The sequence below is a fragment of the Lynx canadensis genome, chromosome C2, assembly GCF_007474595.2.
Source record: "Lynx canadensis isolate LIC74 chromosome C2, mLynCan4.pri.v2, whole genome shotgun sequence".
NCBI lineage: Eukaryota > Metazoa > Chordata > Mammalia > Carnivora > Felidae > Lynx > Lynx canadensis.
Window position 1 is genome coordinate 74,903,405 of NC_044311.2, and position 22,493 is coordinate 74,925,897.

A 22,493-nucleotide genomic window follows, 5' to 3' on the forward strand; every position below is an offset into this window, starting at 1 on the left:
AACGAGCCAGTCAGGTGCCCCAGAAAAATTACTTTCAACTCAATCATATTTTCAGATTTGCATCCGTCTCTGAAACACGCCCATTTTCATCATGATTGTAAATGGGAAATAATTAAACAACCTTTTCTCTTCCAATCATTCTCTTTTGATCAAGTTGCTGCCCGCCTTCCTAAAAGACACTACAGTGTATACAATTTGAGGCAGAAACAAACTATATTAGCTTCCAGTAAAAAAATATAATTCAATTTATTAGTATGAAATAGATAATTTATTGTGTTTGTGACCCAAGTACATGATTCTCAAATATTAGCCTAATTGTACAATCATTTAGTAAAACTGATGTTTATTAGACTCTGAGAAAAGCAGGAAGGCACTTTCTCTTTTTGGTGTACAGATACTATATTTAAGATACTGCTTAATTGGACATTTCTTTGATGGCATTTATTCTGCTTCTCTTTTGTCCGATTCCTCTTCCTCAAACTCGATTAAAGGAACATGTCTGTTGGCCTGAGAACCTTCTTTGTAGAACACTTTCTTGATTGTGCCGTCCTTTGGGGCCTTTATGGTAAGCTGCAGGGAAACAAGACACGACCGTGGCTGTAATACTAATGAAGACTGAGCACACAGTAAGGCAACAGAGACGAAAGTGAAAAATAAAGCCAATTGTTTTGAGGTTTCTCAAGCATGGCACCCAAAGGAAATAACATTTTTATGGTGTGCTTTGCAGTTGTGAGGAGTCACTACTTTGACGTACCTGTAACACCTGCAAGGTCGCTAATCGGGAAGCTCTAGTCTAGCTGGTAATTCTCAACAAGTTTCACAGTAGAGTCTCACCCGGGAAGCTGTTAAAAACTGACGATCCTTGGGCCCCACTCCAGGAGATCCCAATTCAACCAGTCTGGGGAAGTAGTTTTTCAAAGCTCTCCCCCTCAGATGACGGTAACATGTGGTCTGGCTGAGAACTACTGGCCTACAATTTCTAAAGACCTAAAATAGTTAATCTAGTTTGACTGAAGTTTTCACTTTGATACTGATGCTTGGCATCCTAAGTTTGGCCTTAGAAAATACCAACGGTTAACAGTCAACTGGCTAACTGCCTGAATTTAAGGAATTGACAATTTCTTTGATTTTAGCATCAGAACTGACAGGTGCAGTTTCACCAAATTAAAATGAAAATATATTTAAGGGGAGGATGGTTTTAGTTTTGTTTCCTGCAGTTAATGTTTCATCAATCCAAGGCTCTTAATATTTAAAATGGGTATTAGCTTACAAAATAAGGCAAAAGAACAATTAGATCTGATAGTTCCCTAAGTTTAATTGGAAAGTGAACTTATGATTTCATTACCTCCATTTTCATGGCAATCATAACCATTAGAGAATCTCCAGCTTTTACTTTGTCTCCGACTTTCACAAATACCTAGAGATTAAGAGTGACAGGTTAATATTTAAAAACACAGAGGTTCCGGGGTGCCTGGGTGGCTCAGTCAGTTAAGCGTCCGACTTGGGCTCAGGTTATGATCTCGCGGTTCGTGAGCTTGAGTGCCACATTGGGCTCTGTGCTGACAGCTCGGAGTCTGGAGCCTGCTTCGGATTCTGTGACTCCCTCGCTCTCTGCCCCTCCCCCGCTCATGCTCTGTCTCTGTCTCTCAAAAATAAATAAACAATAAAAAAAATTTTTTTAAACACAGAGGTCCCTCGTGGTCCACAGAGGTGGTATATAAATGTACACAGTAGAAGTATGGGTCTGTCTGGTTGTCTTATCTGTCAAAGACAGGTGTACAGGTGCAAATCAGAGACCTACAGATCAATCTTGCACTGCTGGCCCTCTTGTCAGTGGGGAGCACTGCTTAGCTCCTTCTCCCCAACCCCAAACCATCTAGTTTTCCCTGAATCAGATGAATATGCTTTATATATTTCAAGGTCCTTTTGTGTTTTCATAAATGTACAGATAAGACATACCACCAACAGGGGAAGAACCAATGCACTTAAATGTCATGGGCAGGGTAGTGGGGCATGCCTGGTTTTCTAGATTTTATAGGTAGTCTAGGATAGTGCTCCAAGTTTTGAGTGCCCTGTGTGGTAAATGTATAGACGGTCTTCATGTGAAAGAATTAAATTATTGGCAACCTTGGGGGGAAAAAAAACCAAACCTTTATTTTCCATTTTTCATGTATAAGTGAACTCATATATCCCATATGGTCTCACTGTCTTCTTAGTTAACATGGTTATCAAGGAGTTTTTAGAAACATCACACAGTGGAATTAGGTGCCACAGTCAATGTGTAGAGCCAAAATTGTGAAAAATGAGAAACACCTCTGAAAGCCCCCAAATCACCCAATGCTGGGTGATGCTATAACAGTGTTTGATGAAATCAATGGTCTAGGGGGCGGCTATAGGGAAAATGTGCATTTTTCCCCTATAGATGTTCAGAGATGCCTACATTTTGGAATGTACATGGAAAGTGAGATTGAGTGAGTTAAAGGCAGATCAAAGTCTTTGAGCTCATACTCCCTCTGGGACAAACATGTGCAGAGGGGAACAGGGGGTGCAATCACTTTCACTACTTAAATAGTTATTTCCTCCTTCTTCTTTTTAGGTACCAACAATATAGAGTTGAATTTTTATGACTTGGATGCATTTAAAGGAACTCTACTATATTCAAGTGTATATATAAAAAAGACACTACTAATCTACCACCATTTGAAGTTACTTCAGCATGGATCTTAATTCTGAATATATACAGCATTCAACACCAAACCTCGTTGTTCTTCATCAGTACCAGCCTTTTAAATTTTATTTTAACACACATGTAGTTATGTACATTGGAAAAAAAATGTTATTTAATGATAAATTGTTTGTGTTAAATTTGACATTAAAAAATAGCCCTTTTGGGTAATGCTTGGTGAATGCTCCATTTTAATCATAAAAAGACAAATTTAGATTATTTATACTTTGATGGAAATTTCCACTTTCAAAAATAACAGTATCATAAATTAGGTAAACGGGTATTTTCATTGAAGACTGAACATAGAAAATCAATCTATCACATAGTCTCTTGTTTTAAGACTTTCCTTCCTTCCTGCCTTCCTGCCTGCCTGCCTGCTTTTATAGAGTGAGCGAACAGGAGAGGTGCAGAGGAAGAGGGCCACACTCAGCATGGAGCCTGATGCGGGGGCTCGATGTCGTGACATGACCTGAGGTGAAATCAAGAGTCAGATGCTTAACCAACTGAGCCACCCAGGAGCCCTGAGATTTTATTTTATTTTTTAAAAATGTTTATTTATTTATTTTGAGGTGGGGGGGAGAAGAGAGAGAGAGAGAGAGATAGAGAGAAAGAGGGGGAGAGAGAGAGAGAGAGAGAGAGAGAGAATGAATCCTGGGCAGGCTGAATGCTATCAGTGCAGACCCTGATGCCAGGCTTGATCCCATGAACCATGAGATCATGACCTGAGCCCAAATCAAGAGTCAGAGGCTTAAGAGACTGAGCCACCCAGGTGCCCCTAAAGATTTTATTTTTAAGTAATCTCTATACCCAACACAGGGCTTGAACTTACAACCCCAAGATCAAGAGTCACATGCTCTACCGACTAAGCCAGCCGGGTGTCCCAGTCTCTTGTTTTCTTCAAGAGGATACTTCCCAATGAGAGAGATTGGAGAGAGAAAAATAATATATATGACTAAGTTCAATGGAGATATTTACTGGGCCTTACTGAACATCATTCTGTATACATTCACATGATTACCTTTTCAATGGTACCCGTCATAGGAGCTATGGCACCTTCCTGAGTTCCATCTGAGCTCATTGAAGACAAGTATTTGGGGACTGGAATGTCAATCTGAGTACTTCCCGTCTGTAAACAGAAAACAAACTGGAACTGAAATCAAGTTCAAATCGCTGTAGTTTTGAATCACTGTTACAAATCACTGTACCCTGAGGTAATGACTGTTTCCAAGCTATTTGTTAAATCTTTAATACCAGGGTTCTAATCTAGCTTTGTGACCTTAAGCAATTACTAAACTCCTCTCAGTCTTGGTTTTCCATTATAAAGGAGTATTGGCATCATGCCTCACAACAGGATTAAAGGAATTAATGTACATAACTGTTGCTAAAAAATAGCCACTGATAGCCATTTTGAGTAGCATCTCCACTATCAAGTGTTTAGACTAAGCCAGAAACTGTTCTTAACAGTTTTATACATATGTGTGTGTGTGTGTATATATATATATATATATATATATATATATATATAGTCATCAAAACAAGTTTATGAGGTAGGGAGGTACTGTTATTATTCCTGTTTATAGATGGGGGAACTGAAGTCAGGGAGTTTAACTTGCCATAGGTCACACAGCTGCTCAGAGGTAGAGCCAAGATTTGAACCAAAGCAGCTTCACATTCCAGAACTCCCGCTCATCACCACTCCACCAAACTGCCTCCACCACCATATTGTTCCGGCAATAACTATGGAAAGGAATGCCTAGTAAAGTGAAATCATCCTTGATTCTGTATACAGTAGTTTAATTACTGGAATATAAAGGACTATGATCTGTAAGGTGTTTTTCAAATGTGAGAAGACTCTGAAGAGGACACAGTGTATTTGATAATGCATTTTCTTTTCTGCCCGTGCAGAAACTATGGGCTCATCAGGCAGCAGGCCCGTGAGAGCAATGAGTCAGGAAATAAGCTCCTGACCAAAGATATGCCAAGTCTGTCTCGATCATCAACCATCCTTTGACTGCCAAGACACTACCCCTTCTGACTGCCCCCATCCCCACAAGAAACATCCAGTTCATAGACTCGCTCTCAGGGGTCACCTCCTCCCAAATCCCCAGAATTCCAAGTGCCAGGAGGATGGGCCAAGTATTCAGGCATCAAATCTCAGAGAGAAGATTGCCCAATGGGCAGTGAGATACTCTCTGACAATAAGGATGTAAGGGCATGTTTCAGAATTAAAGGCAGAAAATGGTATGTGTCTATCAGGGAGAACATGTGTGGACAAAAGAACTAGGGAAGGCAGAAATGTGGCAAAGAAACAGAGTGGAGAAGGAAACACAGAGGAAAGGTCATGGCAGTGATGGAAGGAAGCAAGGTCTTTCTAATCTTTTAGTGAGATGCCTCCGGTCAAGCAATTTTCTCCCAAACCTCAACAGTGTTATTATAAAAAAGGGACATTACCATGGAAAATAGGTAAATAGTGTTTTCCAGGATAATTAGCTTAGTTTTACTAGAAACTCCATTAACAGAACATTTCAGGTAAGTGCAGTCTCCCTCATTACAAAGATCACCAAGGACTTGGAAAGTTTTATCTTGAATCTGAAAAAACAATAACAACAAAAAACAGAAAAATAAGATTCTTAAAAAATAAATAACCCTACAGAATTAATAAAATCAGAATCAATTCTTTACTATTAACAGTTTCAAAAGGTAACAGGTGAAATATTTTTTTAAAAAAGCCCTGTAGGAACTTTGCCCCTAAGATTCATAAACAAAGTACTCTACATAGAAATAGCAGTTAAGGTAATTAAAAGAAAAAAAAAAAAAAACCCAGAGAACATATCTATAGTGCCATAATGCTACAGATAAATGCTCATTTAAGAATAACAATAAAAATGTGAAATAGAAATACAAATCAAATTAAGTAAAATTATCAAAATTCGGTTGACTATATTACATGTTAAGTATTCATTTCTGAGTACCTGAGGTCAAATTTGGTTTTACTATGCCAATGTCAGTAAAGAAAAAGGCCAGAACCACCTAATTAGATGGTGTATCTTTTATCTCCCCAAGATGTAGATAAAATTTATGGGTTTGAGTTATGAGTTAAGAAGATTAGCTGGCTGGAGACAGCCACAATTTTTGCCCTTGAGGAGAGAGTGCCAATAAACAGACTTCACACTTGATCTTTCAAGGAAGCTGACAAAAGGACATGAAACCTTTCTGTTTTAAAAAATGTTTTCTCACATACACACCCAAGAAAAAAAATTCCTTCACACACAGGAAATCCATTTAAATCTTCTCTATTTTTCATTTCAATTCCCATGAGGTTACTGTGAAAGTCCTGTGGCTATTCTTTTCAAATATACGATGTAGGCTAAGGTGAAATAGGTTACAGTGCAGTATTTATATGCTGCTTCTCATCTATCCTAAGTTAAATATGACATTTTACTGTGCTCTGTAACCTACTAAAACAGCCATGTGAATGTTTGTGAAATTCTCAGGACATAAAGGTTAGATGGGGAACAGTTTTGTTTAAAGATTTACACAAGCACATTCTAAATTTGTGAAATGTAGTAGTTCAATCTGGAGTTAACTTTACCAAAGGATATGAAGCATTCCCCAAACCAGAGGTACGAGTATCAGTTACAACTCTCATATACTAAAATACGTTGACCCCCTAGTTTTTCTGAATCTCAGTTTAAGAAATTGGTGTCTCAGGGGCACCTGGGTGGCTCAGTTGGTTAAGCATCCGACTTCAGCTCAGGTCATGATCTCGCAGTTCATGAGTTTGAGCCCTGCATCGGGCTCTGTGTTGACAGTGCAGAGCCTGGAGCCTGCTTTGGATTCTGTGTCTCCTTCTCTCTCTACCCCTTGCCCACTCACACTCTGTTTCTCTCTCTCTCAAAAATAAATAAGCTTTAAAAAGAAAGAAAGAAAGAAAATGGTATCTCATAGTATTGGCAGATCCAAAGTATCCTCGATCAATCAATTTTGTTGGACTTAACGTCGCTTGGCTCATATTACAAATGATTTATTCTAGTCTCTGATTTTGTACTTTAATATATAGGAATTTGGTTGCGTTCTCACATTGTTTTTTTAACCCTTTCAGCATTTCATTTTGTCAGTGTAATGGATTCTTTTCATTGAGGGCTATCATAAACATTTTGACTAGAGATTCTCAAATTATGACCTGTGGACCTCTTGGGGTCCCCAAGACCCTTCTTGGGGTCCACAATATCAAACTACTTCATAATAATACTAATGGTATTTGCCTTTTTAAAAAATTCTCATTCTCTCATGAATAAACAGTGGGATTTTCTAGAGACTGCAGGACATGTGATGTTACTCTGATAGCTAATGAACGTGTGCTTGTGTAATCTTAGGTTTTAAATTTTCTCAGTTTATCCTACAACTCAACAACAACAAAAAACCAACCTGATTGTAAAAAGGCAAAAGACATGAATAGACATTTCTCCAAAGATGATATGGACAATTAGCATATGAAAAGATGCTCAACATCATTATTCATTATGGAAATACAAATCAAAACCACAGTGAGATAACATTTCACACCCATTAGGATGGCTGTTAAAAAAAAGAAAAAAAAAAAAAAAAAAACCCAGAAAGTAAATGTTGATGAGGATGTGGAGAAAAGGAAACCCTCCAATACTGTTGGTAGGAATGTAAAATGGTGCAGCCCCTACAGAAAACAGTACGGTAGTTCCTCAAATAATTAAAAATAGAACATGAACATACAACAGCAATTCTGTTTGTGGGTGTATGTCCCAAAGGATTGAAAACAGGGTCTCAAAGAGATATTTGTCCCCCATGTACATAGAAGCATTATTCATAAAAGGCAAAAGGTGGAAGCAACCAAGTCTCCATCAAGAGACGAACGATTAAACGAAGTGCGATACACAGAGGCAATGCAGTATCATTCCACTTTAAAAAGGAAGGAAACTTGGACATAAACTATGGCATAGAAGAACCTTAAAGACATTATGCTAAGTGAAATATCCAATCACAAAAGGACAAATGTTGAGTGATTTCATTTATATGAAGTACTTAAAGTAGTCGAATTCATAGACACAGAGAGCCCACTGGTGTTTGCCAGGGGCTGAGGGGGGAGTGGGCGGGGAAGGGGGCACATGGAGTGTTACTGTTTAAATGGGTACAGAGTTGCAGTTTTGCAAGAGGAAAAAAGAGATGGAAGGTGGTGGTGGTTGTACAACAATGTGACGGTATTTACACTCAAAAACGTTTAAAATGGTATATTTTACGTTATGTGTACTTTTGTAAAATATATATTAAAAATAACAGTAAGAAAAATATGCTCAGTTAAGTTTTCTAAATGGTAAGTATTAATACATGTAATTAACACAAACAAAAGCTCTTTGAGGAGTCTCAGTAATTTGTAAGGGTATCCATGGATTTTGAGACCAAAAAGTTTGTGAATGGCTGCTTTAGATGTGAATACATGCACATACTTCAGGAATTTGTTAGCTGTCTAATTCAATGTTATTTTTTTAATTTTTTTTTTAAAGTTTTTTTTTTATTTATTTATTTTTGAGACAGAGAGAGACAGAGCATGAACGGGGGAGGAGCAGAGAGAGAGGGAGACACAGAATCGGAAGCAGGCTCCAGGCCATCAGCCCAGAGCCCGACGCGGGGCTCGAACTCACGGACCGCGAGATCGTGACCTGAGCTGAAGTCGGACGCTTAACCGACTGAGCCACCCAGGCGCCCCTCAATGTTATTTTTTTAAAACAGGTTTTCATACTTAGGGGAACCACAGCCAAACTGAGGAAACAATCAGAAAGTGTAGAGGAGGTAATTTCCCCAAATTGATCTGAAATAAAAACACATGACATTCTCCTAACTATAGTCCAATGGCTTGGGAGAAACCAGAGTGTGAAAAAAGACCCTCCTCTGTATGAGAGAGATCAGAATTAGCTCTAAACTGTACAAAGAAAACCAGTAAGGCTTACCTGCATGCTATATGACCCATCGAGGTTATATGTGACAGCTATGGCTACATCTTTATGAAAAAGGGGGGAAAATTGAAGAAAAATTAGAAGACAATCATAGACGGGGATTCTAAAAATCTCTTTCAAGCTAAAGATAACCAGCCTTTAGGGATACCAACATCTTTTAACTCCCTGACAAGATTTTTAAAAATCTATAGGTAAGTTCCAATAAAAGTGAATTTCAAACTTTTGTTTCTTAAAAAATGGACTTTTAGCAGACTCTTAACTATAGAGAACTGATGGTTACCAGAGGGGAGGTGGATGGGGGGGATGGGTGAAACAGATGAAGGAGATTAAGAGTGTACTTATCTTGATGAGCACTGGGTAATATATGGAATTGCTGGATCACTATATCGTACACCTGAAACTAATAAAACACTGTATGTTAACTATACTAGATTAAAAATTTTTTAAAGAGGGAGTTTTAGCTCTTTTAATGTTGTAGGATATTTTAGATATTTTTCTCTAAACAAGGAAAGTTAAAGTGTTAAAATAGGAAATGCAATGAATTGGGAGAGAGAAATTCTCATTTAAGACCCAAATTTGCCATCTGTGGTGTGATCACCTCTGTGATCTTGACTGTCCTTTAAAATCTGAGTCCTGATTTTCTGCCCCATTCTGACCTGTTAAATGGGTATGAGAATGTCACAGTGATTAAATAAATGTGAAACTGCTTTGTAAACTGTAACCGACCATATAAATATAATATACATTTCATATTATTTTGTGGACACAGAATTGGTTACGGACTTTGCTAGCAGATGGAAATCAAAAGCTCTGTGGTGCAGAGAATGCAGACCAAAGTCACTTCATCGACTCCTGATACTTTAACCACCATTTTGATGCTGCCAGCTCACATCTATTTCCAGCCCTGACCTTCCTTCTCCAGAACTCTGATTAGTCATTCCCAGCTGGATGCTCTATCGGCACCTTAAAGTGAACATGGTAGGTCCAATAAATCAAATCATGTCCCCACTCTGCCTGCATTCCCTCCCGCCCTGGGAGCTCCATGACTGGCACTAGTATTCTCCTGGTCATCCAGATTTAGAACCTGTCATCCTTACCTTCTCCTTTGCTTTCCACATGCAATAGCCACTACAAAGCTGCCACATCCTTCCCTACCTGTCCTGTTCATTTCTTCCTTTCGTTCCCATCACTCAACCCTGATTCAGGCTGATGGCCAGAGGCCTGGCTGACTCTGAGGTCTTCTCGGAACTTTTTGCTTCCTGTCTCAGCCCTTCCAGCCGATGCTGCCTAGCATGTCTCCTCTATATTCAAGATACTTGGCCTGGTACTGAAGGCCCTGAACTCAGTCGTATTTCCCACCCTCCTTCTACACAGCCCTATATTACAATGAAATGGGAACATGGGCCAATTAATATTCTCCATACGTGCCTCCAGCCTTCGCCCCACTGTGCCTCTTTGCTCCACTCCCCCTTCACTGTGTCACCAGTCCCAGCCACCCCAACTGAAACCTTGCCCCTTGTTGACATCATGTTCATTCGTGGTCTTTGGGAAAAGTCTATGTGGAATGAAGTTGCTCTTCTCTGAACATTTAGACAGACTTCTGCATATAGAACACCATTATAATTCTTTCCTCATCCAGTTTTATGATGGAATAATTTTTCTCTTTATCCGTTTTTTTAAAAATTGCAAAAATAAAACCTCACAAAAGTCAAATACTGAAGTACATCAAGCAAAATGTGAAAGTCCTCTCTATTGCCCAGATATAACTACTATTGAACTCTTTAACATGTGAGCCCCTTCAAGTTTTTTAAAATGCACAAACTAGTATTTTTCTTTTATAAAAATAACATATTCTTATATATACTGTTCCGCAACCAACTTTTAAAAATTTATTTATTTTTCCAACCTTTTTTTAATTAACATGTGACATACATATCCACTTTGTCTTTCAATAGTAGCAAGTTTAATGATGATGATGATAATGATGGCAACTAATGTTTATTGACCACTTGCTATGTGACGTACAATGAGCTTTTGATGTGTTGTCTCATTTAATATCCACAACAACCCAAGGAAGTAATTACCACTACCATTCCCATTTATGGGTGAGGACACTTGATGCTTAGAGAGAGTGTGTCACTTGCCCAAGGGTCACAGACAACAGAGGAGCCAGAATTCAAACCCATAACAGTCTAACTCAAGGGTCTGCATTATGAACCACTGCACCATCTATCTTCCCAACATACTCACTTCTCCTTTGCCAGATGGTAAATTCCTTAAGGAAGAAAAGTAGGGACAAACACATCTTTTTTTTTTCTTCTTCACATTACTCAGAACATCTATTTTTTCAGAAACTTTGTAATGAACATATAAGTAAATGAAACTTCTCCACCCTATGTCTTGTCAATATCTTTCAATCCTTCTTAAGAGAAAATGCATCCACTTACACCAGATTAGGTTTTTTTTTGATTTATGAAATATGAAAAGTATTTAGCTGACATGAATGCCAATAGAATCACAGTAAACACATTGCCAGGAAAAGTCTTTTTAAGAACACTTTAAAAAATTTGAATTATAATTGACATATAATATTAAATTAGTTTTGCATATACAACATAGTGATTCAGCAACGATATCCATTATGAAATGCTTACCATGATAAGTGTATCACAGTATTATTGACTATATTCCCTATCATGTACTTTTCATTCCTATGACTTACTTGTTTTATAACTGGAAGTTTGTACCTCTTAATCCTCCCCACCATTTCATTCGCCCCCATCTCTTTTGGCAACCACTAGTTTGTTCTCTGTATTTATGAGTCTGTTTCTCTCTTTGTTATTTGTTTATTCACTTGCTTTGTTTTTTAGATTCCACATATAAGTGAAATCACATGGTATTTGTCTTTCTCTGGCTTATTTTGCTTAGTATAATACCATTTAGGTCCATCTATGTTATCACAAATGACAAGATTTTCATTCTTATGGCTGAGTAATATTTCATTGTGTATATATACCACATCTTCTTTATCTATTCATCTATCGATAACCTACAGCTAATATCATACTCAATGATAAAAAGCTGAAAGTTTTCCCCCTAAGGTCAGGAATAAGACAAGGATGTCCATTCTCACCACTTTTATTCAATACAGTACTGGAAGTCTTAGCCACAGCAATCAGACAAAAAAATAAACAAAAGGTATTCAACTGATAAGGAAGAAGTAAAACTGTCATTATTTGCAGATAATATGATACCATATATTGAAAATCCTAAAAACTCTCCCAAAAAACTATTAGATCTAATAAGTAAATTCAGAAAGTTGCAAGATACAAAATCAACACACAAAAGTCTGAATTTTTTTAAAGTTTTATTTATTTATTTTGAGAGAGAGAGAATGAGAGAGAGAGTGAGCACATAAGCAGGGGAGGGGCAGAGAGAGAATCCCAATCAGGCTCCCTGCTGTCAGCACGGAGCTTGATGAGGGGCTCAAACTCATGAACTGTGAGATCATGACTTGAGCCAAAATCAACAGTCGGTGACTTAACCGACTGAGCCACCCAGGCACCCCCTACTGCATTTCTATTCACTAATAATAAAATAGCAGAAAGGTAAATAAAGAAAACAACCCCATTTACAATTACATCAAAGAGGATAAATTCTTTCGTACATTATAGGGCAACTGACCTTATTCCTCCCTCCCTTAGTTATCTCTAGACCTCCACAAGAGAACCTTAAACATCCTCTTACCTATTTTTTAAATTAATTAATTTCAAGTCAGCTCTATGCCCAACATGAGGCTTGAACTCATGACCCCAAGATCAAGTCACATGCTCTACTCACTGAACCAATCAGGTATCCCATCCTCTTAATGTATTTAATAAGGTATGGAAGTTTAGCATGGTGCAGTGTTAGATAAGTGCATACACCCTGGAGTATGGGTTTGAATTCTGTTCCACCAATTACTTTTGTTATGATTTTAAGAAAATTATTAATCTCTCTAAACTTTGGTTCCCCATTTATAAAGTTGACACTAATAACAACACCAATTTCATTGGCTTGTTCTGAAAATGGAAATTAAATAATCCACGGAAAGAACTTAATAGCTGGCATATACCAAAAGCTCAATAAATCTTAGCTATTATTGTTACTACTGAGGGTAGGGCAGGATTCTGTGAAGCATGGCCACTAGCAACCAAGTAAGAATATTTGTCAAGCCTTAAATATTTAAAATACTTGATAATTCTCACTGAGATCATTAAGAATTAGTTCTACTTTAGATTCATAAATGCTTCTGGCTTCTTAAGACTTCCTGTTTGGTGTACTCACTTATTCAATCATGGTTACTGTTAATTAGCATTTATTAGAGACCCACCAGAACATTTCTGAAAATTATTACATTCAGGCCTGGGTTATTGTTGAAAAATAACTACCAAAAGGATGTAGTGAACAGCGATCATGTTGGTTTTCAATAATGTATTTATTTTTTAATTAAAAAATTTAAAAATTTCCAAGAAATGCAGCATAGTTCAAAACACTGCTAAGTGCTTCAGTGAAGATCCATACCAAATAACACAGTCGGCTCATCTGAATTTTAATCACCAGTATGATTTTCTGTTTAATTTAGGTTGAAGAGGTCAATGAAACTTTACTGCTGCTGATACTTACATTCAGTATATAGGAGTCTAGAGTAAGATAATCCCAGATTTTGTAGGGTTTGGTTTTTAGGATGAAATGAATAAACACACTAGTATAAAATGGGTATTAGTAGATACTAGTGGATGTTTGCAAACTTTCTTTCCATGTACTCAGTGCATGGAAAGTAATGCCCATCTAGGTTCATGATGAAAAAATATCTCGAGCTTTAGTCCAATCAATTTAGATGAAAAGGGGATTTGCTAAAAACTGAGTGCATGTCTACACAGAGTTGAGATAAAGAAGACTCTACTTTGTCTGGGGGTGGGGGAGGGGGTTCCCATGAGCGGCAAGAAGATTCTGTTCTACCTGCTGGGTACATTTTTATAATGGAGCATTCACAGTTTAATGACACCTCACATTCAAGGTTAACTAGCTCTCTCGGCTCTGACTCTGCACCCATCCTGTTTCCTATGCAAACTGTCCAGAAGCAGAAGGGATGCTGCTATCATGGGATTCTGATCCCTCTGGTACGTTGTTCCAGCCACAAATTTATAAAAAATTTAAAATTTTAGATGTTAGCCTCTCCTGGCTTCAATTACAATAAATCAGTCCCACCCTCAGCCTACTCAAATTAGTTTGCAGTCAAAAATCAATTTTCCACTGGAAAAGTAAAAATAGCACAGGAGTCAAGGTCAGAAAGGCTGGATGTCAATCTCACTAGCCTTGAGTAAGTTCCTTCACCTTCTCTGCCTGTTTCATCAGCCATACATGGGTATGATAGGGATTCCCCCTTAATTAAATTATAGTGAAGTTAAAAATTTACATGTGATCAGGTACTTAATGAATCATAGCTTCTTAGTAACCCTCTTCCACCTGAAACAATGCCTGAGTGGTGGGTAATCCTCCCTACTGGAGTAGTTTTGGATATTGTTTTTCTTATTTAAAAGTAGTACATTCTTGCTGAAGAAAAACTGCAAAGCAAAGAGAACAAAGAAGGATGATGGGGGTGGGGATGGAGGGAGGGAAATCCCCTTAAATCCTGCTACCCAATGGTAACCTCACTAACATCGTGGCATATTTCATTTCAGTCATTTTGCTATGTATATTTTATGACATATTTTTCAAATATTTACAAAATACAGAAAAAGTATAAAGAAGAAAAATAGCACTAATGTACCACCTGAGCCAATCAATTCTAGTACTCCTTCCAATGGTTAGGCTAGGGAGCTTAAAAAATGTAATTGACCGATCATGTCTGGGCTGAATCCTTTTTTTCCAGATAAGTGATATATTTCTATAAAGCACATTTCTCTTTTAATAAAACATTACTTACTCTTTTTACCATCCCTGAGAGTTATGTTTCTGGTGTAACAGGTATTCAGTCTTCTTCCACTGCTGGATGCAAAAGGGGAGTACCGATCTAGAAAAAAAATTAAAATTCAACAACAAATTTACAAACACCAAGCCTGACTTCATACCTTTCAAAAGAAAACATAAAACACCTGTCCTACACTGGCAGCTCAAATGTGTCGTCTTTGTTCTTCTCATTGCTCTAAATTTAAATTAGATACTTTAATTTACATCTCAGTAAAGGTTATATGAAAAATTCCAGCTTGGCTAAAATCAGAGTATTTGTAGCCCAAGCTCTCTTCCTCTGGGGACACAAGCCGCACAGTGGTCTCCCCTTCTTGGGCAACTGCGTTCCAGGTCACCAAAATCTCCACCACTCACACTTTTCTTTTCACTTAGCCTCTTTGTGCGTCACTCGTCCTGCCCACAGGCGTGTCTGTTGGACAATATCCAGGAGCTACGGCATAGCTGAACTGAAGCAATTTATTCTGAAGTTCATGTGTGTGCCAGTATACATTATAAAAAGGAAGGAGAGAGTAAGAGGATGCTTGATTGTAACAATGCTATATTCAGGCTTAGGAACACTGTATGGGCATATTTGGAGGCATTTCATTTAGAATTGTAAAAGGACAAAATGAGAATAGAGCACACATCTCCTAAAGATGTAGTTATATATTTTAAGCTCTCAATATAACTTTCTTGAATGAATCTAGAAATTAAAGATCCTAATAAAAAAATCCTATAATAATATAATAATCCTAAAAATAATGAAGAGATAAATGGATTAATTTTTCCTTTTTCCTGTTTGCTCCAAAGCTCAGAGTTAGCCTAAAGTATATATTTTGGAGCAAGTTTGGGAGAGTTCAGATTTTGCTTATCTTATTTTATGTTTTGCATTCTTTCAGATTAGCAATCTATTTCATTTTTTAAGTTTATTTATTTTGAAAGACAGAGAGAGTAGAGGAGGGGCAGAGAGAGAGGGAGAGAGAGAATCCCAGGCAGGCTCCACACTGTCAGTGCAGGGCCCAGTGCGGGGCTTGAACCCATGAACTGTGAGATCATGACCTAAGCCAAAACCAAGAGTCAGACACTTAACTGACTGAGCCACCCTGTGTCCCCAGATTTTGCTCAGTTTAGAGGGAAGAACATTTTATTTTTTTTTTTTTTAATTTTTTTTTTTTTCAACGTTTATTTATTTTTGGGACAGAGAGAGACAGAGCATGAACGGGGGAGGGGCAGAGAGAGAGGGAGACACAGAATCGGAAACAGGCTCCAGGCTCCGAGCCATCAGCCCAGAGCCCGACGCGGGGCTCAAACTCACGGACCGCGAGATCGTGACCTGGCTGAAGTCGGACGTTTAACCGACTGCGCCACCCAGGCGCCCCTAGAGGGAAGAACATTTTAATGGAGAACTGACTGAAACTGTAATAAGCTAATGAGTTTTCATTATGAATTTCTAGCTTCCTGAGGTGTTAGGGAGAGGTTGGGCAACAACTCAGTGGGGAAGCTGAAGCAGAGATGTGTGCGCGTGGCAACCAGGATGAATCTCTGCCATTTTCCTTCCCATGTTTAGATCCTCTGATTGGAGGAAGTGCCTAGGTCTCTAGTTAGACAGAAATTTGATCACAGAATGGAAAAGGAGAGGAGGAAATAACTCAACAATAAATTAACAGGTAATGAGAGTCCCCAGTGCTCTGTCTTCAGTCCCCAGGACCAAGGAAGTTGCGGTAGGTACAAGGATACAATAAGTAGGCCCTTGAGAAGCAGCGAATTAAGAAAGCTTTGGAAGGGGTCAGCACAGGGTACAGGAAGGACCAGCGTTTGGTTGAAAAAAGAGCCCCAGCTCAACACTATTAGGCAATTAGTTAAGTTACATTTAATGGATTAAAAAAGTGTTTATGGATGCATCCATGATACGTGAATGTACTTCATACTAAAAAACCACTTAGCAGAGGACAGTGTCAACCACCGAGAGAAGAAAGTGTCATAAAGAAAGAAAAGCACCTCCGATGATTATTTATAAAATCCTGACAAGCAGAGGAAAGAGAAAAGCATTCCATACCTTGTGACTGAATTTTGAAAACATCAGACATAGCTTTCTCCTTGAGGATGAAACCCAGAGCTGCCTGGCATAAAAGCTCTTTGGCTGTGGCCTTCCGACTGGGCAACAGTTCTTTGCGGTGTTGAGGGATGAAATCGGTGTGTATGTTCCCAGCCTCAAACTCTGGGTGGCCAGACAGGCTAAGAAGGAAGTCAATGTTGGTGTGCAGTCCGACAATCTAGGAAGAGAATAAAGCCCATATCCCCAGTGAGTGGGAAAAAAACATTTCCCATAGAAATTTGCCATAGAAATCTGTTCTTTGTACTAAAGATATTTCACCAGGGGCAACTCTTAAGAAAATTGAAAAACCTACTAAGGTACCACATGGCGACAGGACAACTCGTAAGGAAAACAAAACAAAACAAAACAAAAAACTCACTTCACCAATACTATGTATCTGGACTTAACACTTAAAATTACATTTTACAATACATTAAAAAAATTTTTTTTTAATGTATGTTTATTTTTGAGAGAGAGAAAGAGAGAGAAAGAAGGAGAGGGGCAGAGAAAGAAGGAGACACGGATTCTGAAGCAGACTCCAGGCTCTGAGCTGTCAACACAGGGCCCGACGTGGGGCTTAAACTCACAGTGAGATCATGACCTGAGCCAAAGTCAGACGCTTAACCAACTGAGCCACCCAGGTGCTCCACAACACATTTTAAAAGTAGTAAACTACATTTTATTCTTTATGATAAAGAGGACATAAGAGACGATGGTAGGTTAGGTAGTGTGGAGACATTTAATTGCCTCAGGCTATGTAAGTGATAAATGTTAAGAAACTTATATGAGATTTATTTGCAAGATACTGAAGACTTGCTGCTCAGAACACTCCCACAAAATAGGAAAACAGAGCATAGGATTTCTATACTGAGGAGGGGACAGGATTAAATGAGCTCAAAGGAGCTTCCTTCCAACACTAAAATCCAAATTTTACACATTGATATAAAAATAAAAAGGTATACATTGAACCTAGATCCATCCAATAAATGGGGTCAAGGGTAAAACCAGCTATCTGAGCCTTGGGTCCATTCATATATTCATTTAATAGCCATTTACTGAGCACCTTTTAGGTGCCAGGCCTTGCTCCGGGTACTGGGGTCATGACGAAGAACAAAACCTCACAGAGATAACAATATCTATAAACAAATATCTAATATGACATCAAGTCATATGAAGAAAAATAAGGCTGGTTAAGGGGAACAAGAACAGCAAAGGGTCCTATTTTAAATAAGATCACCTGGTTTCAAGCTACACCACAAAGCTGTAGTAATAAAAACAGTATGGTAGACTGAAACAAAAACAGAAATGAAGATCAGTGGAACAAGGGGAAATAAACCCACACTTATATGGTTAACTAATCTATGGCAAAGGAGGCAAAAAACCATCTTTTCAATAATTGATATTGGGAAAACAGGATAGCTACATGTAAAAGAATGAAACCGGACCACTTTCTCATACCACACACAAAAATAAACTCAAAATGTATTAAAGACCTAACTGTAAGACCCAAAACAAAACTCCTAAAAGAAAACATAGGCAGTAATCTCTTGGATGTCAGCCTTAGCAACATATTTATGGATATGATTACTGAGGCAAGGGAAGCAAAAGCAAAATTAAACTACTGTGACTATACCAAACTAAAAAGCCTTTGCACAGTGAAAGAAACCATCAACACAATGAAAAGGTAACCTACTGAATGGGAGAAGATAGTTGCAAATGATATGCATGATAAGGGATTAGTATCCAAAATATATAAAGAACTCCTATAACTCAACACCAAAAAAGCTAATAATCCAATTAAAAAGTGGACAGAGGACCTGAAAAGACATTTATTTTTTCCAAAGACATACAAATGGCTGACACATGGAAAGATGCTCAACATCATTCATCATCAGGGAAATGCAAATCAAAACCACAATGAGATACCATTTTACACAAGTCAGAAAGGCTAGTATCAAAAAGACGGTAAATAACAAATGTTGGTGAGGACGTGGAGAAAAGGGAACACTTGTGTGCTGTTGGTAGGAAGGACATGCTGGGTACAGCCACTGCAAAACAGTATGGAAGTTCCCCCCATATTAAAAACAGAAATATATGATCCAGTGACTCCACTAGTGGGTATTTGCCCATATAAAATGAAAACATGAATTAGAAAAGATATATGCAACCTTATGTTTATTGCAGCATTATTTTACAATAGTCAAGATATGGAAGTAACCTCAGTGTCCATCAACAGATGAAGGATAAAGATGTGCTGTATACACATGATGGAATACTACCCAGCCAAAATAAAGAATGAAATCTTTGGGGCACCTGGGTGACTAAGTTGGTTAAGCATTGACTCTTGGTTTTGGCTCAGATCATGATCTTGCAGCCTCATGGGCTCAAGGCCCAAGTCAGAATCTGCACTAACAGTGCAGAGCCTGCTTGGGATTCTCTTTCTCCCTCTCTCTCTGCCCCTCCCCTGCTTGTGCTCTCTTTGTCTCACTCAAAATAAATAAACTTAAAAAAAAAAAAAAAGAATGAAATCTTGCCATTTGTAACAACATGGATGGACTCAGAGGGTATTATACTAAGTGAAACAAGTGAGACAAAGACAAATACCATATGATTTCACTTATATTGTGGAATCTAAACCACAAAACAAACTAACAACAGAAACGAACTCATAAACAGGGACCTGGTAGTTGCCAGAGGGGAAGGTTGTGAAGGGAGAAGGTAAATAGGTGAATGGGATTAGGAGGTACAGACTTCTCACTATAAAATAAGTAAGGCACAGGGATGAAAAGTACAGTATAAGCAATACAGTCAATAATATTGGAATACCTTTGGGGACAGATGGTAACTACACTTAACATGGTGAGCACTGTGTAAGGTACAGAACTGAATCACTATGCTATACACTTAAAACTAGTATAACATTGTGTATCAACTATACTTCAATTAAAAAAGAAATTGGGCAGCCTGGGAAGACCTCTGAGGTGAACAGGAGCTGAGGATGCTGAGAAGGGAGTTTTGTGATCATGTAGGGAAAGAACATTCTGGAAGAGAGAACAGGAACACATGGCTCCATGCTGGGTATGTCTAGGGAATGGCAAGGAGACCAGTGTGGTTGGAGACACAGAGATCAGAGGTTAGATCAAATTAATGACATATAACAATCTGGATATCACAGGTTAATATGAAATCCTTTTATGAAGCTACATCAGTGTGGTCTGGGGCTTACTGCACCAAGGAAATTCATGTGCTACAGAAAAGCAACAAATTCTGTCAAATGGGTAAAACTGAACATAATTATTTTCCTTTGGAGAAAATAATACCAGACTGTAGGCCACACTTGTGTACTTAGTCTTATCTACAGGATGAATATGAATTTCATATCAGATTTCAGTGAAGTATAACACTGACATTAATAGTTTTAGTCCTGCAATTTTTCTTTTCTAGCTGAATCAAGAAGTCCTTAAACTCTATTTTGACCCATGGGAATGTGAAATCATTTTGTTCCTGACGCATTGGTGGAAAGAAGCTGACAGGGACAAAGGCTGACCAATCGTGACAGACATACTTGGCAGTGGAGATACACAGATCATAAGGTCCCTAACATGGCCCCAGGTCACTCACGTTGTACTGACGAAGGCTGTACCTCAGTTTCGTTAAGGCCGCCTGGCGATCTGCTGCCCACACAGCCAATTTCGCAATCATGGGGTCATAATGCACTGAAACTTCATCTCCTGAAATTGAAAAACCACAGTAGCCACTCTAAGTCCAAACTTAACATGATAAAATATGACATGCAAGACATTCTGCTTCAGCTTTAACGTTCACTTCATACCTAATCCTCAGGAGCTCTCGCATGGTAGTCGTTACCACGGTTTCATTCACGAGGAAATGAGGCTCACAGGGCTTTAAAAACTCACCACAAGTCTAAGGAGATTATGGCTATCCAAGAGCACCTAAAATAGTGATCCAATATCACACAGGCTGGCTGTCCCCATCCTCTCTTCCTCTGAACCTTGTTTTCCCTTCTCATTTTGGAAGCCAGCGCAAACTGCCTCTACCTTCTCCTGTCACCATCCCTTCTGCCCTTAGCATCCCCCTCTCCACCCCTCAGTCTCCTCATGAGAAAAATACAGATAACAATCCAACTATACTGTAGGGTTCTTAGGAGGATTGACAGTAAAAAGGCCAAGTGCCATACCTGGCAGAACTGATAAACAAATAGCACCCATCACTGCTATGACAGAGTCTTAGAGAACAAGAATCTGAACCAGGCAGCCCTGTAAGTTCAGGGCCATGCACACGAAGACCCAGTTGTAAGCGAGCTTGTGCCAACCAAGCTGCTGGTTGGAACAGTTAAAAAAAAAAAAAAAAAAAAAATCCGAACCAGGCACATCTCACTGGTTAGAAATGGTTCAGGTCAAAAGGATGTGGTGTGTTATCAACAATACTGTTCTAGGATCACTGTGTGATTTTGGGTAGGTCATTTGACCCCTCTGAACTCCAGGGGCTTCATCTATAAAATCAAGGGGTTAGATTACACTCCCTTATCCATCATCCACCCACCTACCCAGCCCAGCACTCACCAACACATATTGAACACCTTCTAGGCCCAGGCTTGAGCAACATGGAAGACACAGTCTCTCCCTTAAGAAACTTACAATACAATGGGAAAACTAGACAAGGAGTAAAAGGTTACTGTAAAATGATATAATAAGAAAAGGGCCCAATGAATCCACAAGGGGCTCGGGGAACGCAGTTGAGAAAGGTTGGGTAAATTTCTTGGAATGGACTATCCTCCCAGCGCTAAGATGTAAATATGGGAGTCCTTCTCGGAATTACACCTCTGTTATTCTTGGAATACTTTTATTACATTACACTGCAAGCTTTGCTTGCCCCACAGATTCTTTCTTTTCTATTGCAACTGTTCTTTTTCCTCTCTAAAATGTTCTGCTGTTAAGTTAAAAAAAATTAATATCAAATATTGCTGTGGTTTAGCCAGAGCTCTCAAAATTCTGCCAATCTGTCATCAAGAAGTCCTAATTCCTCATTTTGGCTTTCAAGACCCTGTGTGATTTGCTCTCAACCTGTATCTCTACCTGCATCTCCAACTATTCACCATCCTGAACACTTTTCTCCAGCCACATTATTTTCTTACAATTCTTCAAACACATCTTTAGCTAAGTTCTCCTTTCTTCAGTTTTCTGTGTGCTCTTTAATCTGCCTACTAAAATCTACTCCAGACTTCCTCTTACGAATGTGTCGTGGCTCCTGGCTGTACTAGCCTAATATAACATCTAATCTTGAGAATTGCTTTTCATCATTCACCATCTGCAAAACTTCTCTGGCAACTAAAGTCAAGGTAGTAGTAACTCAGAGCATGGACTCTGGAGCCAGAAAGACTGGGTCTGAATCTTGGCTCCAAGAGTGACCTTGGGCAAGTCACTTAACTTCTCTGTGCCTTAGTTTTCCTCATCTGGAAGATGGGGGTGCTAAGAATACCTACTCACAGGGTAGTTCTCATGGTTAAAGGAGCCTGCATAAAAAAGTCACCTAGAACAGTGTCCATAGTACATAGTAAATGCTAAATAATTGTTATGATCATTGTTATTAATCATATGCTGAACTGTGAGAGCTCTTGCACTGTTACTATTTTTTTTCACTTTTCTTTATTTCTCTTATTGTTTAGCTTACACTA

The 22,493-nt window shown here is 38.6% G+C and overlaps 1 protein-coding gene across 5 annotated transcripts in view; it reads right to left on the reverse strand.

Moving 5' to 3' along the window:
* Window positions 1-227: 227 nt before the first annotated feature.
* MCCC1 (methylcrotonoyl-CoA carboxylase 1) overlaps window positions 228-22,493 on the reverse strand; it is a 63,071-nt gene continuing 40,805 nt past the window's right edge. For 4 of the 5 annotated variants that reach the window (XM_030329277.2, XM_030329276.1, XM_030329279.1 and 1 more), the window contains 8 exons: window positions 20,420-20,529; window positions 16,760-16,976; window positions 14,681-14,767; window positions 8,707-8,756; window positions 5,177-5,314; window positions 3,744-3,851; window positions 1,346-1,417; window positions 228-570 (listed from right to left, as the gene is read on the reverse strand). In XM_030329277.2, the coding sequence (XP_030185137.1) occupies window positions 442-570; window positions 1,346-1,417; window positions 3,744-3,851; window positions 5,177-5,314; window positions 8,707-8,756; window positions 14,681-14,767; window positions 16,760-16,976; window positions 20,420-20,529 (911 nt within the window). In that variant the 3' untranslated portion in view covers window positions 228-441. Of the gene's footprint in view, window positions 571-1,345; window positions 1,418-3,743; window positions 3,852-5,176; window positions 5,315-8,706; window positions 9,113-14,680; window positions 14,768-16,759; window positions 16,977-20,419; window positions 20,530-22,493 lie in introns of all 5 variants that reach the window. The other variant, XR_004344089.1, reaches the window with a different exon arrangement.